The 16,713-nt window shown below is 46.5% G+C and overlaps 2 protein-coding genes and 1 long non-coding RNA gene across 4 annotated transcripts; 2 read left to right on the top strand and 1 right to left on the bottom strand.

Annotated features, from left to right (window-relative positions):
- Positions 1-6,977: 6,977 nt before the first annotated feature.
- Positions 6,978-9,859, top strand: LOC135588255 (pentatricopeptide repeat-containing protein At3g24000, mitochondrial-like). The gene has a single exon (XM_065080304.1). It carries the CDS (start codon positions 7,031-7,033, stop codon positions 9,662-9,664), a length of 2,634 nt encoding a protein of 877 aa, XP_064936376.1. The 5' UTR covers positions 6,978-7,030; the 3' UTR covers positions 9,665-9,859.
- Positions 9,860-11,056: 1,197 nt separating this feature from the next.
- LOC135588254 (transcription factor MYB44-like) lies at positions 11,057-12,871 on the bottom strand. Its single transcript, XM_065080303.1, has 2 exons — positions 12,581-12,871; positions 11,057-12,444 (listed from the first exon to the last, which is right to left on the bottom strand). Exon 2 carries the CDS (start codon positions 12,410-12,412, stop codon positions 11,330-11,332), a length of 1,083 nt encoding a protein of 360 aa, XP_064936375.1. The 5' UTR covers positions 12,413-12,444; positions 12,581-12,871; the 3' UTR covers positions 11,057-11,329.
- A 1,209-nt stretch (positions 12,872-14,080) lies between these two features.
- On the top strand, positions 14,081-15,430 carry LOC135589177 (uncharacterized). 2 transcript variants are annotated; one of them, XR_010476634.1, is made up of 3 exons: positions 14,081-14,330; positions 14,435-14,897; positions 14,971-15,430. It is a non-coding gene; the product is annotated as an uncharacterized LOC135589177 (long non-coding RNA). The 2 variants fall into 2 exon arrangements; XR_010476633.1 differs by having other exon boundaries at positions 14,081-14,897.
- Positions 15,431-16,713: the final 1,283 nt, after the last annotated feature.

Below are 16,713 nucleotides of genomic sequence, written 5' to 3'. Positions count from 1 at the left end.
TTAGCAACAACAATAGTAGTGACGAGAGTAGCCACTTTGTTCTCCCCCAACTATCATTCCCCACATTTGTTGGTTTTTTAATTGTCGTCATTGGTAGTGCTTCTATTCGGGTTCTAGTTCTCCATCTCTCCCATTGCCCCTTGCCCAAAGTATCATCTTCTCGATGGTGGAGCGCGGAAAGAAAGGGTGCATGGTGTCAGGAGGCAAAGCAGATGAGACTCTTAACATGGGTAGTAATACAAGGAAAGTGGAAGGCATGGGAGCACTTTGTTGTGAAGACTAGCATCTCCTAGCTCACATTCACAGGGTTAATTACGCAGCTGATCCACGTTTTCAAATCCACCTATTATCATTTTTTTAACTTAAATTATATATATTAGTATATTAATAATTTATTACCACTCAATATATTCTAACATCTATTAACTTAGATTAAATATAAGGAATTTATATGCTACGATTTTTAAAATATTGAGATTATTTTAGACATAAGTAAATTATAAAAACTTAATAACTCCACCAAAATCGAACCTAAACCTTCTCTTATATTAGAAAATATTTGGTAAGAAAAATTAGATGTGTGCTCTCCATCCTCTAATTGATTATCGTAAGGCAAAAGATCCACACGAGAACACACATATCGGATAAAATTCTCACTAAATTATTATAAGAAAAGAAAATATCAGTAACTAAAACATATTTTTAAATTAATAATAAATATACATTTATAAAAAATAGGTAGTTATAATTTGGAGTGTTAGACAATTAAGAAATCATATGGATATACAATTTTTTTTTATAATAAGATAAAAATGTTGAAGTAGATGTATGGTATTATTAAGAAAGAAAAAATATTTTAATATTTGATAGAGGATAAAATAAGATGAAATTATTTAAAATAGTATCTTAAATAAAATGTACTTACATGTAATAATTAGAAAGATAAAATAGTTACCATTAGTTGTATAAAAAAATAGAGAAGACGCAGACTTATTATAACCAGATGTCACAGTTGGAGGATGCAGTACGGCACAAACCCAGACTTATTATATCTAATATTTAGATGGAGAGAAATCTTTGAGTTGTTAATGAGGATAGTAATTATGATAGGACTCGGCTGACGTCATATGATGCCTCACGCCTCGATCAATGCGACAGCTCTTGGTCAAACGAACCAGAACGTCGACCGAGGCGCATTAACGCCTGCTCAGGCTCAGTTTTTCATGCCACGCCAACACCAATGTCAGACGCTACTAGCCTACCCCCTGCAGGCGGGCACATCAGAAAACAGTAAGCATTCCTATAAATACCCTCGCATTCTGAATGGAAAAGGGGGGGAGAAAAAAGAGACACACAAAAAGACTTCTTCATTTGAATCCCCTTCACATCAACTAACTTGATAGTCGGAGGGGTCGGGCCGAGCACCCCGACCCGACCTTTGTGCAGGGGCAAAGCCAAAGGTCCCCGCAGGATGCGAAGGCGAGGAGTTCCTGCTCGGAGGAGACAACGATACCGTCCCGACCGCCTCGGTGGACTCAAACGCCGTCCCGGGAAGAACCCCGTCATCCAGACCCGAACCGAACCACGTCGGCCTCGAGGCCACGGCTCAAGGTTGTTTACACTAACATTTTGGCGCTAAAGGAAGGGCCCCCGGAATGTCGAGGGATCATAAGGACTGCTTTGACGAGCCCGTGGTTGCGGGATCACACCCGGTCGGAGCTTCGGGGGAACACCCCCCGGTTAGAGGACCTCATGACAAATGGCCCGCCACGATTTCAGAGCGCTATTGGCGGATATTTAATGATCCGGGCCTGTTGTCGCCTGACGGAGCCCCCGCAGCCCCGTCGCCTGTGTCGTCCGAGGCCTTCCATGACCTCACCTATCAAGTCCGAATTCTAACCGATATGGTGCAATCCATTATTCTCCTTGTTTCCCGTTCATCACGCCCCTCGGCTGTCCAACCATTGCGGCAACAGGAGCCACCCATCCAGGCTCCCACACCATCTCGAGAACTCCCTGCTTCGCCTCGGGTCTCGTTACCCCCACTTGGAGGACAGGCGACGGTCGACCCAAAAGGCCACCCAAAACCTGAAGCATTATCTTCGGATTCCGCAGATTTCCTGCGAACCCAGTTGCGCTTCATCAATCAGCAGCTCGACGATGTGCAGAGGGAGGTCCGCAGGGCAAGGGGGGAGTTTGGGGAGGATGTACACTGGGGACCCCCGTTCATGCCCGAGATACTGGACCATGCAGTCCCCCCGAACTTCCGACTCCCCTCCCTGGACGCTTATGATAGTTCCACTGACCCAGCGGACCACGTAGCTGCTTTTCGCACCCAAATGGCGCTATACGGAGCCTCGGATGCCATGATGTACAGAGCATTCCCCACTACTCTGAAAGGGCCGGCCCACGCGTAGTATGGCGGCTTGAAGACCGGAACGATTGCTTCCTTTGACTAACTCGTCAAGGACTTCGAGCTCCACTTCTTGGCCTACGCACGGCCGAAGCCTTCCGCGGCACTACTCCTCGGACTTAAACAAAGGGAGGACGAGCCTCTCTCACATTTTGTGGATTGTTTTGCCACGCAAATCCGGGGTTTGCCGAACACTCACCCCTCTCTGTTAGTGTAGGCGTTTATGATAGGCCTGCGACCTTCCAGATTTCTCTGGTCTCTCGCAGAGCGACCTCCCACCACAGTATCAGAGATGCTCCAGCGGGCTAACCGGTACATCGCGACGGAGGCCTGCGCGGCCGTGAGGAGAAGGGACAACTTCTGGCAGCGGGTTCCATAGAAGAAGTCAAGCACTCGCGGTGGCTATCCGATATAGTCCTCGTAAAAGGAATCTAGGCCCTGCCTCAGTCTCTTCCGAGCAAAGGCTTAGTATCTACCTGACTGCCTCCCGGCTCGTGGTTAGCTCCAGCCTAACCCCCTTCTGTATCTACACGGCTCGGTTGTAGACTACCCAAGTCCACCTCAGCGCGGCCTGCCTGCTTGATTCGTGTCCCTCGGTCGCACGATGCCCGAGACCACACCTGCGCGGTTTGCCCGCCCGCGTCATGCTATTCGGTCGCACGATGCCCGAGACCACACCTGCACGGTTTGCCCGCCTGCGTCGTGCTACTCGGCCGCACGATGCCCGAGACCACACCTGCGTGGTTTGCCCGCCCGCGTCGTGCTCCTCGGCTTCCTGCTCCCAAGACATACCTGCGCGGCCAACCCGTCTACGTCGTGCTCCTCGGCTTCTTACTCCCGAGGCACACCTGCGCGGCCAGCCCGCCTACGTCGTGCTCCTCGGCTTCCTTCTCCCGAGGCACACCTGCGCGGCCAGCCCGCCTACGTCGTGCTCCTCGGCTTCCTGCTCCCGAGGCACACCTGCGCGGCCAGCCCGCCTGCGTCGTGCTCCTCGGCTTCCTGCTCCCGAGACATACCTACGCGGCCAGCCCGCCTGCGTCGTGCTCCTCGGTTTCCTGCTCCCGAGACACACCTACGCGGCCAGCCCACCTGAAAGTTGAAGCCATGCCTCGGACTCTCGTTATAACGACCGACGCATAGCTTCTTTCCGGGGGGGGGGGGGGGGGAATATGATGAGGATAGTAATTATGATAGGACTCGGTTGACGTCAGATGACGCCTCATGCCTCGATCGATGCGACAGCTCCTGGTCAAACGGACCAGAACGTCGGCCGAGATGCATTAACGCCTGCTCAGGCTCGGTTCTTCACGCCATGCCAACACCAATGTCAGACGCTACTAGCCTGCCCCCTGTAGGCGGGCACATCAGAAAACAGTAAGCTTCCCTATAAATACCCTCGCATTTCGAACGAAAAAGGGAGGCAGAAAAAAGAGACACATAAAAAGACTTCTTCATTTGAATCCCTTTCACATCAACTAACTTGATCGTCGGAGGGATTGGGCCGAGCACCCCGACCCGACCTTTGTGTAGGGGCGAAACCAAAGGTCCCCGCAGGACGCGAAGGCGAGGAGTTCCTGCTCGGAGGAGACAACGACACCGTCCCAATCGCCTCGGTGGACTCGAACGTCGTCCCGGGAAGAACCCTGTCATCCGGACTCAAACCGAGCCGCATCGGCCTCGAGGCCACGACTCAAGGTTGTTTACACTGACAGTTGTATTATTTGAGCAAAGTTTTTGTGGGCTTATAATTGAAATATAATATTAGTATTCCAAAACTGCAGAGAGAAAAAACACGTAATAATAGGCTTCATGGACGCCTTATGACTCGTTCCAAAACTTGTTGAACGGTTGAAGCGAGATCGAGCGAGAGTCTCTCCGCAAATGATGGCTTCCTTCCCTTTACATAGCTTCCTTCGCTCCCCTTCCTCCTTCCATCCCTTCCTCCGTCCGTCCGTCCGCTGGCCTTTGTTTCTTCGTCTTGCGCACCGGCTCGACCGACGGCGACGCATGCCATGGCCTCCCTTCGCGCGACAGTAATCCTCGCGATGCTCGCGTGCATGCTGTTGATGAAAACCGACGTCGTCGCGGGTGACGTCGTCGCATTGGGAGCGGATGGGATGACCATCAAGAGCACCGACTTCCATGCGAACGCGGCGGCCCTCAACGAGCAGCATCACGTGGGCGAGGACGACCCCGAAGTGTTCCATGGATTCGATCAGGAACTGGTCGTGCTGGGCCATTAGAAATCAATCGTGTATCTGAAGTGCAGCAGGCCATACTGATCCTGCGCGCCTTCTCCATTGGAAAGCTTTGAGATTTCTAATTCATCGATTCATATGCTGTGTGTGTTGCGAGCAATGTAATTGCCACACTAGTCCAAAGATTCGTGTTCCGCCATTGCATGCTTGCTCGATTGAATACTGGCAGATCAGAGTCCAGTAGTTGATGGGGATGTCTTGCTTTCTCTTCACCCGAGCAGACGAGGTTTGAAGGACGATAGGTCTAAAAATCCAATAATTCATAAAGAAGAGAGATCACATTAAAAAAATAAAAGTATTCAGAGGATTTGAACTAAAGAGAAAACAAGAAGCAATGGCCAAACAATGAAAAGAGGAGCAACCCAAAGACGGGGGTTGCCTCCATTGCCGGTGTCATGGGCAGAACCACTTTGACGCCAGCGTCTCAGCTGGTGGTTGGATGATAGAAGTGTTAATTGCAGCAATGAAACATAAAGAATGAGATCAAACAAGGCTTCGTACTTGTTTCCTTAACCTTCTCTTTGGGAACACACATCCTGCGCTCCTGCTTCCGTAGTCCACTAAACTCTCTCTCGCCGCTTCCTCTACCTTGGAACGAGAGCTAAAACAAATGGAGTCCGTGCAAAAGCAGCAGTTCGCTGTTATCCGAGTGGGGGAACATTGCAGCTGGTAGGCATGCACGAGAGAGATTTACATGGATTGATAATAATCTATTGCCAATGTGTGGTCTTTGGCGTGGAGAGCACAACAGAAAGAAGGGTCTTTTTGGAGTGGATTGCTTTTGCACAGGGCCACATGCCGAGGGGGGAGGCTCGATGCCTCATTGGCCATCCTCTAAAAGCCATAACATGTTCCTACACAGGTGATATGGTCAAACTTGATGGATTTGGCAAAATTAATTCGATTTATTTTTGGATTTTTGGGTACCGTCGCATTATTACATGACTGAAAAGAGGTCATTTGACTATTTAGAACTTGAAGGAGAGCAATTTTTTGTCATCAGCATATAAAACACATGTAGAATGATGATTAAAGCATGAAGAATGTAATATACAGTCCACACAAGAATAATATATATAAATATAATAATATCATGCATATATCATCATCAACAAATGTAATATTCAAATCTCTTGGTTCAACTGGTAGAAAGAAATCATATCAGACTCTCGATAGTCGATGAATTGGTGCCTCACTCGTTATGATGGTAACATGTCTCTTTTTTCGCTAGTGGAAGACTGAACAACTTTCGCATCTAACGATCTATTAATTCCTTAAGTACTATAGGCACTCAGAGAATTCTACTCAGTGTCACACACTCATCAACGTAATCAAATCATATCAAATTATGTGTCCATATATATATATATATATATATATATATATATATATATATATATATATATATATATATATATATATATATATAAAAGATGAGAGTCATCATCATCGAAGTCAATCAGGGGATAGAATATGATAATGGTTGCAATTATTTGTATTATCTGTATATTTGGGATATTTTTATGTATTTTTTTTTAACTTTCTACGTTATTCTAAAGTATTTACGTATTTATTAATTACCTATATTCTAATTAAATTACTGTTCATGAGCCTGTTCTGGGATCAGGCCACTAATCACCCACAGTGCCAACCTATGGGTTGGACCGCATAACCAGCCCACTACTTGGGCTTATGCAGGATTGGACCTCCCCAATCAAAATTGGGTGCAAAGATTGGACTCAATCAGGACGTGGTCGGGCGTGACCGCAAGTAATGATTGAGCTCAATCTAGGGGTGTGGTTCGGGTTCAATCAGCAATTGACCATGCAGTATGTTGTGTCAAGAGACATAGCTGACTTGACACAATCTATTGCTGACGTAGTTGGTCATAAACTAGATTGGTAGATTGCCATGCAATCTGTTGTGTCAGCAGTCATGCTGAGTTGACACAAGTATGTGCTGACATGGCAATAGTTAACACTAACGTGACAGAGTCAGAGTCAAATAAAATCAACAATCAGATCTGATTACTCAAAATCATAAATCAGAACTAAACGGAAACTGATGATGTATATTTAAATCGGACTGTGATCAGAACCACAAAATAATAGACTGAGCTGTGGATTGACCCAACGGTGTCTGTGGGTTAGGTTAGACGTTAGAAGTATAGTAATAATAAGTCTTAGTCAAATAAGTCAAAATTAACTTATATCATACTAATTTAATTCAAAATTTGAAGTTGTTAGGTTATGGGTTATCTGTAATTTGATTCTTACCCAATTGAGGAAGACGTGGGTCTACTTATCGCTATGAACCGACTGCCGATGCTCAACCCACACCCTCCTCAGCCACAGCCTAGATGACCACCGTGTCGTCTGCTCCCGTCCAACCGCTCCTCTTACCAGCCCCATCTCCACGAGCTCACACTTCCTCCGCTCTTCCACGAAATGCTCGACGTGATCACTCAATTCCCTCCTCCTCCTCCTCCCTCATCCTTCATAAAACCATGCGTGGGGAGTTCTCCCAATCTTTCCAACTCTTCCGGGAACTCTTGGCGTCCGGATGGACCCCCGACGAGTTTGCGCTGGGCAGCCTCCTCAAAGCCAGCTCCACCCTCTCCGACTGCTGCCTCGGCGAGCAGCTCCATGCCAAGTCCATCCGCGCCGGCCTCGCTTCGGAGCGAGGCGTGCGCACTTCCCTCGTGGCGATGTACTCTGCCAATGGCCTCTTGGGGAAAGCCCGCCACGTGTTCGACGAAGTTCCCTTGGCCGAGGAGGCCGACGTCCCGACGTGGAACTCCGTTATCTCCGCCTACGCCTTTCATGGCTACTACGATGAGTGCTTCCTTTTGTTCGGTGCCATGCTCGGCGCAGCGCAGTTGACGCCAACCGATGCGACGTACGCGATCGTCATCAGCGCATGCTCGGCGAGCAAAGAAGTTCGCATCGGCAAGGCGATCCATGCGATGATCCAGAAAGACCAAATGCTTGATGAGATCAAGATGCATAACTCGCTCATCAGCATGTACGCGAAATGGGGTCATTTGGAGGAGGCGCAGAAAGTATTCGAGGCGATGGCTGCCAGGGACGTGGTTTCTTGGAATGCTATCATCTCCGGCCTCGAACAACATGGTGAATGCGAGAATGCATTGGCATTTCTCCGTAGGCTGGCAGGACTGAAAGCTCCACCGGTTGTGCAGCCAAATAGAATTACTTTTCTCAGCGCGCTGAGTGCTATAGCCACAATCTCGGGCTTGAAGTTGGGGAAGGAGGTCCATGCACGGTTAATTAGATCAAATCTTGATGGGGAGACGAGCACAGGCAATTCATTGATCACCATGTATGGGAAGTGCGGCGAGGTGGAGACAGGGAGGTTGACTTTTGAGATATTGCCTTCCCGTGATGTTATCAGCTGGAACTCCATGCTCTCTGGTTATGCTCAGAACAGCCAGCTCGGTAGCTGCTACGAGCTATTCAAAGCGATGCAGCTATCAGGATCCAGACCTGATTTCCACACTATGACCATTCTTCTCTGTGCGATGTCGCCAGGATCGGTATCGTCTTCTTCTTGTAGGTTGGGAAGAGAGATTCATGGCTATTTAGTGAGAAGAGCAGCAGTCAAATCACTGCCCGTTTCCGTTTATAATGGCATCATAACCATGTACTTCAAGTGTGATAGGGTTGGAGATGCAGAGAAGGTCTTCAAGGGGATGAGCGAGCGCGACTCCCACACTTGGAACACGATGATCGATGGGTGTTCGACCAATGAGCGCTGTCGTGATGCGATGATGCTCTTTGTAGAGATGCACACGCAAGGCTTCCAGCCAGATCATTCGACCTTTTCGATCATTCTTACGGTTTGCAGCAGATTGGTCTCCGTCGAACTGGGAAAGCAGTTGCATGCGTCCGCTGTAAAGCAATGCCTCCATGCTTCCTCTCCTCCGACCTTTTCCTTGTCGGTCAACAATGCACTTGTGTCCATGTATTCCAAGTGTGGTAGCATAGACGATGCAGCTCAATTGTTTGGGAGGATGCCAAAGAGGGATGTGTTCTCATGGACGGCAATGATTACAGGATTTGCACATCATGGGATGGCCTATCGGTCACTTGAATCCTTTGAGGCAATGAAAGCAGATGGAATTCGGCCGAACGCAGTTACTTTTCTGGGTTTGCTTAGTGCTTGTGCTCATGCAGGTCTGGTAGAGGAAGGTGCGCACTATTTCAATTTGATGAGCAAGGAGAGTGACGCTGAGCCAAGCATTGAGCACTATGCTTGCCTGGTGGATTTGTTTGGTCGATCGGGCCAGTTTGAGAAAGCTGAGGCTACGATAGAGATGGCAACTTCTCACCTGGGCCTCGAAGGTGTCTCTTGCTTGTGGCTGTGGAAAGTACTGCTCGGGGCATGCCATGCACGCAAGCAGCTTGAACTTGGCATTCGCGTTGGAAGAAGGATCTTGGAAGTCGACCCTGACGATGAGACTACTCATGTTCTTCTTTCCAACATCTATGCAGCCTTTGGCTTGTGGAAGGATGCTTTAGAGGTAAGGAGGTTGATGAGGGAGAAAGGATTGAAGAAGGAAGCTGGATGCAGCTGGGTAGAGATCGGAAATAGGAAGCATGTCTTTGTGGCCGCTGATGGTTTCCACGAAAACCGAAAGGAAATCTATGAGAAGCTCGAGGAGTTGGATGAGAAGTGTAGAGACATTGGGTATGTTCCCATGACAGACTACGTTCTCCATGATGTTGATGAAGCTCAAAAGGAAGCAGTCCTAAGATATCATAGTGAGAGATTAGCAGTATCGTTTGCATTACTACACACTGGAAAGAGGAAAGGAGGAGCAATTCGGGTGATCAAGAATCTGCGAGTATGTGAGGATTGTCATAGGTGGATGAAGTTTGCGTCTGAGGTTGAAGGCATGGAGATCATCCTAAGAGATTCCAGACGATTTCATTCTTTTAGAAAAGGGAAATGTTCGTGCGGTGATTACTGGTAGCGAGAAGAATATGACAACTTAGGAACACAAAAAAGCATGCAAGGGTTGATGGCTGTAGTTTAGTATGGTAACCACAACCCATCGACTAAAGTATCCATTCTTGGATAGCGGTGGAATTGTCTTGGGAACGCGAAGCTTGTAAGCATAAAAATATAACATATTTATTAAATAAAAATTTAATATAAACAAATATAATTAAATAAAAATATATTTAATATACGATACGTTGTTGGATTTAAAAGTTATAGTGATGTCGATTTATCTTCTTTCTATCTTTCATATGATTATTATGATTATTATGAATGATAAATTAGAGATAAATGGGAGATGAGAAAAGATCCGTAATATCTCAATAAATGATAGAAGATATATAATCTCTCAATAATATTATAATAATTAGAAGAGTCATTCTTATCAAAGTCATCTAAGGAATTCTATCATAATTAGATTTTTTATTAATCAATAACTAATTCAATCGTATCTATAATAGATCTCAAATAATTAGAGTCACGTAATCTAATATTTTTTTTCACTTACTCTATTAATTAGTAAGATAAAAAATTTTAAAATCAAAATAAATAAACTAAAAGCTTATTTGTGAAAATAATTTTATTTAATTAGATTCTGAAAATATTAAAATATCATAAATACATTAAAAAAATGATTACGTTGGATGAATAGCAACTTTCATAAAGTAAAATCTTTAGTTATCTCAAATCAATTATAAATGGAAAGATTGATAAAGATATTAATAATATTTTATGAATTTAAGTAGATAGAAACATATATAAAGAGTTTGTGTTATTAAGATGAGAATATTAAAATAAACAAGTAAAGTTACTTAAAAAAAGAAAAAAAATTATTTATGAATAATTAAATATCACTTTAATAAAAGATAAAATAAGAAATATAGACATATTTAGAAGACATGAGGATTACTATTAGTAACACGAAGAGGCATAGATAAAAACCTAAGAATATTTTAATAAAAATTATAAATAAAAAAATAAATATTTTATTTTAACTTAATATAGTCGATTCTAAATATCTGAGTTGTGTCCGAGAAGAAGCAACTGCAACAACAGAGCACAATAAGGTATCAGGGCTCGATCACAATGCAGCAATCAATGCCGTCGCTTCAGAGATGAGCTGCCACGGAAACGGAAACATTGAAGTGCAGCACTCCCAACCGCACTAATTGGTGATGGTGACTAAATAATAATACCAGTAAAATAAGGCGGCACGTAACATAAATGGATCGTTTTAGCTGTCGCTCGCCGTAATACTCCCCGCATTTCAACAGACATTTCAATGCAAGACAAACGAAATTGATACTGCGCTGCTCTTCTGCTCATCTTTCCGACCCGTCGTTTCTTACTGTACGATTCGATGGAACCAAATAATCACTGGTAAACCAAGAAAAAACCTCCTCCATCTTCACAATCATTACATGGAATAGAACAGAGGAGGAGGAGGAGATTGAAACGAAGTGCTCGCTCTTCTTCAACTTCTTTCCCGTTTTCCTGTACAATTTCCTTCTCTCATTGAAGCATCCAACCCATTACTATTGAGAGCGACTACCAGAGAGGAAAAGGAGACACCGTTGTCTTCTTCTTGGTCCAAGACATTCTTTGATTCCTTCATGATCTGGATTCAAAACGTACTCTACTCTGCATCCGTTACTCCGACGCGTTTCGCCGCGGCGTTGCAGGGCGGCGGCTGCGTGCCGCACACCATGCGGCCCTGCTCCAGTTCGACCATGTAGCTCCGCACCTCGCTGCGGATCATCTCTTGCATGACTGCCATGAACTCGCCGCTGAAAGAGAAAGGTGCAGACCGACGCTCATCATCGGCGCTCGGAATCCGGGAGCGGCCAGAAGGGCTGGCGGCGGTGGCTGAACATCGCTGCATCATCCGATGGGAGGCATGAGCGGAGGACGGCAGTGGTTGGAGCTGGTTCTGGTTGTTGGTGTTGGGGCCGGCCAGGACGTGGCGGTGGCTGGAGGTGTGAATCTGATCTGAGCCGGGGAGGGAGAGGGTCAGGAAGGTCGTTGGACCGTCGTCGTTCTTTAGAGAAGTAGGATCAGCAGCAGCAGTGATCGGTCCGCCATGATGGTGGTGTTGGCTCGGAGAAAAGGAGAGAGTCACGACACCGCCAGTTCTGGGAAACGGCTGATGGATGTGTGACGCCGCCGCCGGCGGAGAGATTAGCGAGTGACTGTGGTGACTGGAATCACTGAGATCGGATCTAGACGGGCTTCCGGGGCTCAAGCAAAGACCCGCTCCGCCGGACAACAGGGTGAGGCCGTCGCTGCTTGCTCTCTTCAGCGGCCTCGTCGCCACCGCTTCCTTTTCCGTCGTGATCGCGTCGTACCGGTGCCGCAGCTCGTTGTCGACGGGGCAAGCGGTGCTATACTTGCGCTTGAGGGTGGAGTTCCAGTGGTTTTTGATGGCGTTGTCGGTGCGGCCGGAGAGGAGGCGGGCGATGGTAGCCCACTTGTTGCCGAAGCGGCGGTGGGCGCGGACGATGATCTCGTCCTCCTCGGCCGTGAAGTGGCGGTGCTCCACCTGTGGCGAGAGTTGGTTGCACCACCGCAGCCGGCATGACTTTCCGGAGCGACCCGGGATGGACTTGCTGATGAGCGACCAGTTCCTAGGTCCGTGGCGCTGCACCAGACTCTGCAGCGCCTCATCCTCCTCTTGGCTCCACGGCCCCGTGATCCTATCCACATCCTTCCTGCTTCCCATCGCCGCCGCCAAGGGACCCAAACTCCCCCAACCTAAAGAAAAGAGAATAATAGAAGGTAAACAACCTCACTTTCAAGAGACAGATAGACTAGGAGAGGGAAGAGGAAGCAGCAATACGAAGGAGTAGATGAAGTGCTTCGGAGGGGTTTTATAGAGAGGCAGAGCCACCTGGGTCGGCGGCGACCGACGTAACGGAGGGCGCTCCCGCCCTCTTCCGGTTCCGCTCGCAATCGCATACAGCTGGCGCTGTACACGCGTCGCCATCTCATTGCACACTTTCTGTGCCCTCTCACCCCTGTCCTCTTCACACATCGACCCACGCCACCAACTTACCCGCCCGGCCTGCTCCTTAGAAGAGAGGATGACGAGTCAATGTGGGGCCCGCTTTCCGTCAAATCAAAATCGTACCCCACGCTTGCGCCATCCAGTCCACGACCCATCGCGTCGAACATCATCCACGAACGACGCGCTGGGGCCCTTTCCGTGCATGAAATTATCAGTGTAATAGTCCGCTAATGTTGGAGTTTAATGCATATCTCCATCCACCACAAGTTCTGGTGCCTCCATAAATGATCATAATACTCGACATTGTTGTTATTTGTTATGTTGGTACAATGTTTTCATGATATGGACGGAAGATGCTGCATAAAGTCCATAAACGCCAGGCTGTCACCTTGTCGGATGCCGCCTCTTCCCCCCCTTCGCTACATGATCCGATCACCTCTTCAGCTTCCTCGCGTCTTCCTCGTTCCTATCTTACATGCATGATTTCCAAGGAACACCCTACGTGTAAAAATTGAGATGGTTTTAGAATAAGTAAGTAAATGCGCAACAGCTATCCCGTGATTTTGGCCTTTTTTGTGACTCGTACGTCGTGTGCACTCCTTACAGCTGTTGGCTCGGCCCACACTTCCAGCTGTTGTTTGACTCTCCTTCCCACGGGCCCACGTGCGTCCGCTTCCCTCCCTATTTTTATGGCAATTATCGATTTGTATATTATGTGCTTCTCCGTTCGCAGGTTTCTTTTCCGTTCGCAGCTGCAGAGTGCTCACTGTTTGCCTTTGACTTTTCTCATGTAACAACCGTCACTTCCCGATCGACTTTTGCTTACATTTGCTTCTGTAGCCATTCATTAATATCCTAATTTTTCTCCTTGTGGGTTGAAATCTCGATCGAACGGACATCCAATTTAACCGTGTTACGTTTCTATCCTGGTAGGCTCACAAAAAACTGATGATGCCCGTCACGTGGAGAATATGGGGGGGGGAGGGCATCGTGTACTTGTCCGTGCTCCCCTTCCCCGCGGCCCCCCACACAGCAACCATCGGTCAAACCCCCACGTGTCCGACCGACGTACGGGAAGTAGTGGCGGGACCCGGTGACAGCTCGTTGCCTTGCGTCCGACACCAGGCACGAAATAAGATGCACCTGTAGATGAGGTGCAGTATATTGTGTTGAATAAGAAAAAATAATTGACGATTATAAAAAGTATCATATGTAGTCGAGGTTGGATGTACGGTCGACCCCTCACCGCTACATGACAAGATTGGTTCGGTCGAACTGAGTTGTTTGTTCTGTTTTCGAAGGTATGAGAAGGCGGAATCGCATATATGATGAAGACCTATAAATTACGTGATCTGATTGCAGCTCCAAAAGAGGAAGATTTTGGTCTAAGCTTTTGAGCAAGAAAGGAAGGGAAAGGTAATGGTGGTGGTGGTGGTGGACTCCATGGACCATTTGGTCTCTGGCTAGAGGATAAGCATGACACGGTGGCTGCGGATATCGTCTATGATGCTCTCCTTTACTTTACCGACTGCAGCCGTGGTTTCTTCAGACCACATGTACTGTTCTTCGTTTGATGGGCTATGTGGTCTTGAAGGAAGAAGAGGGAGCTGTGATCTACGATCCATATATCTTGGTAAGCTGCATCGGTAAACGTTGTCGCCAGGCTTTCTTCTTCTTTCAGCTCTTGTACCGGAATGGCCACTCAATGATTTCTTCGAGTATTTGTGGATGTCGTAGCGTGAAACGTACAGATGAATCGTTTGACGAAATGGCGGACCGAGAGGCGTCCACATTGTGTGGTGCCGACCGAACATGCCATCTGCTGTGTTGGTGAGATGAAGTGCCGAGTTCAATGTTCACTGACTCAGATGCACATTGTCTCGGTACAATGATTAGGGGAGTCCCACAGCACATCAGCAATCCCAACAACGGTACAGCATCCTCACATCAAATGGAGGATAGATATGAGGACCTGAATCTGCTGCCACACCACACAATGGAAAGTTAATGCTGCTTAATGAACGAGCGTCAAACGTGGGAATAGAGATGGTAGGAGGTCCTGTAGAAGAATAGAGCAACTGTGCAATCTCAGAGGTGTTCACGAAATTACTTGAACTCTGGACCTTTCACCGACTCTTGTCGTCCAGCCTAAATGGGTGAAATGCGTTCAAACCATCATTAACTTGGCTTCCTATGTCTGGTATATCCCGTTCTTTAGAGAGAGAGAGAAGTTATGTGCTTGATATTGCTGACAATGATGAACATGGCAACAGGTGAGTCTCCATGTCGTCCTTCGTCGAGCACATCAACTCCCACACTTCACAACATGAGATCGAGTACAATACATTGGAGACGTGGACTACATTCAACTCCCAGCACATTGCAGCCATGGATGCACAATAGGTAGGTAGCATCTACGATCAAGCATGTCCTCGAATGCTATGGAATGTCGGCAGGCCAACACCTTCTTCGTCGCCACCGAGTCAATGCCACAGCAGATTGTTGACACGTCCAATTCATTCTGCTCCCTTGCCCACCACACATTAATTCTGACAGCCCCCAACAGTGATATCACCATCGAATGCAACACTGCATCCTGAATCGATTGGTACAATCTCCTGCACTCGATTATTATTGCGCCACCGAAGGAGAATCCAAATCCGAGCTTGGCCATCCAAAGTATTTGGTCCAATTGACTGCTTATTCGTCACCCGAGTACGTCCATCACATCAACTCTGTCTGTGTCGGCGGTGATACACTGCAATTCTATTCTTAACCAGTGTATTTTTGGATGCTAAACGATTCAAATTACTTAATGGATTATGATTAGGAATTTAAGTAGAAAAATAAATCATTAGTGATTATATTTTATTACTATAAATACCTGATATATCTTTAGATTTTAATGTGAAAGAAAAATATGATAAAATAATTTGGGTGTTGTGTGTTTTTTTATAATGGATATAAAGAGGACGAGAGAAAAGACATAAGAAATTATTCAAGATAATATAAAATGGTATCAAAGGGAATTAGGAGCTTAGGTTGGGGTTAACTTCAAGATTATTTATGATTGATCTCATATAGAGAATTTTTTTTATTTTCTCCGTTAATATTGAAAAGAAGTGTCGAACTATACATCAATTTTCTAATATGATTTTTTGATTATTAATAATATATGAGAATTTTTTTAATTTTTAATTAAGATTTTATTTTCTATATAACTGATAAGGGATCATTTGGTTGGTCGATCATTTGTGCGGCTCGTACGCTCGTGAGGAATTGTCCACTTTGGACGATGGACGTATCCATACGATTTTATCCTTTTGGAATATGTGAACTTCAAAAAATGTCTTTTAAGGGTAAGGGTGATTTGATGGACTTATGAGTGGGATATTGGGTAGATAATAAATCTCCAGTGTGATGGACGGCTAGCTGGTGAAGTCACCCCGAGAGATCGATTTCGTGCTATGTACTCTCTCATCCGATGCACAGAGAGAACACCATCGTCGACTAAGAGAAAAGATATACTGGCGGTGGTGGGAGAGTTGTCGACGTCGACTTTGGTTTGCATTGGTTGTTTGCATTCGGTAGTTGTTATCATTCTTTGTCTGATAGATAATATAGAAGACGCGAGTCACACTTCGTTCTACTCTCTGTCGTATCATGAGTGACCATACCATTTGGTCAGATGAGCAGGAAGCATCAAACATGGAAGTCGCCCTCCCTGACATGAAAGTTAGTCGTCCACAGGTTTGATTAGTTTGGCCTGTTCAAAATGCAACACCATGATGCATGCGTGCTTGCTTGCATGGGATCATTGTTTCCCTTCGTCCGGCTTTTGTTTCTCATCACTGGACTAGGTGAGGTGAATTGTCAAACGCATGCAAACTGACGGAGAAATGCAGTAGAATCAACTCCTCGCCATTTCCTTGTGGCACTACGCAGACAAGAGATATCCTTGGGCCCAACGCAACCCGATTCGGTCCGTTTTGGCCCAAGCTACTATTATGGGTTTG

Source organism: Musa acuminata, chromosome BXJ1-8, assembly GCF_036884655.1.
Source record: "Musa acuminata AAA Group cultivar baxijiao chromosome BXJ1-8, Cavendish_Baxijiao_AAA, whole genome shotgun sequence".
Taxonomy (NCBI): Eukaryota; Viridiplantae; Streptophyta; class Magnoliopsida; order Zingiberales; family Musaceae; genus Musa; species Musa acuminata.
The sequence above is the reverse complement of the archived record's forward strand: the minus strand, read 5'-3'. Positions and strand labels throughout refer to the sequence as shown.

Excerpts from the sequence above, each read along its gene's own strand:
- LOC135588255 (XM_065080304.1), top strand. The coding sequence starts at position 7,031 with ATGACCACCGTGTCGTCTGCTCCCGTCCAACCGCTCCTCTTACCAGCC.
- LOC135588254 (XM_065080303.1), bottom strand. The coding sequence starts at position 12,412 with ATGGGAAGCAGGAAGGATGTGGATAGGATCACGGGGCCGTGGAGCCAA.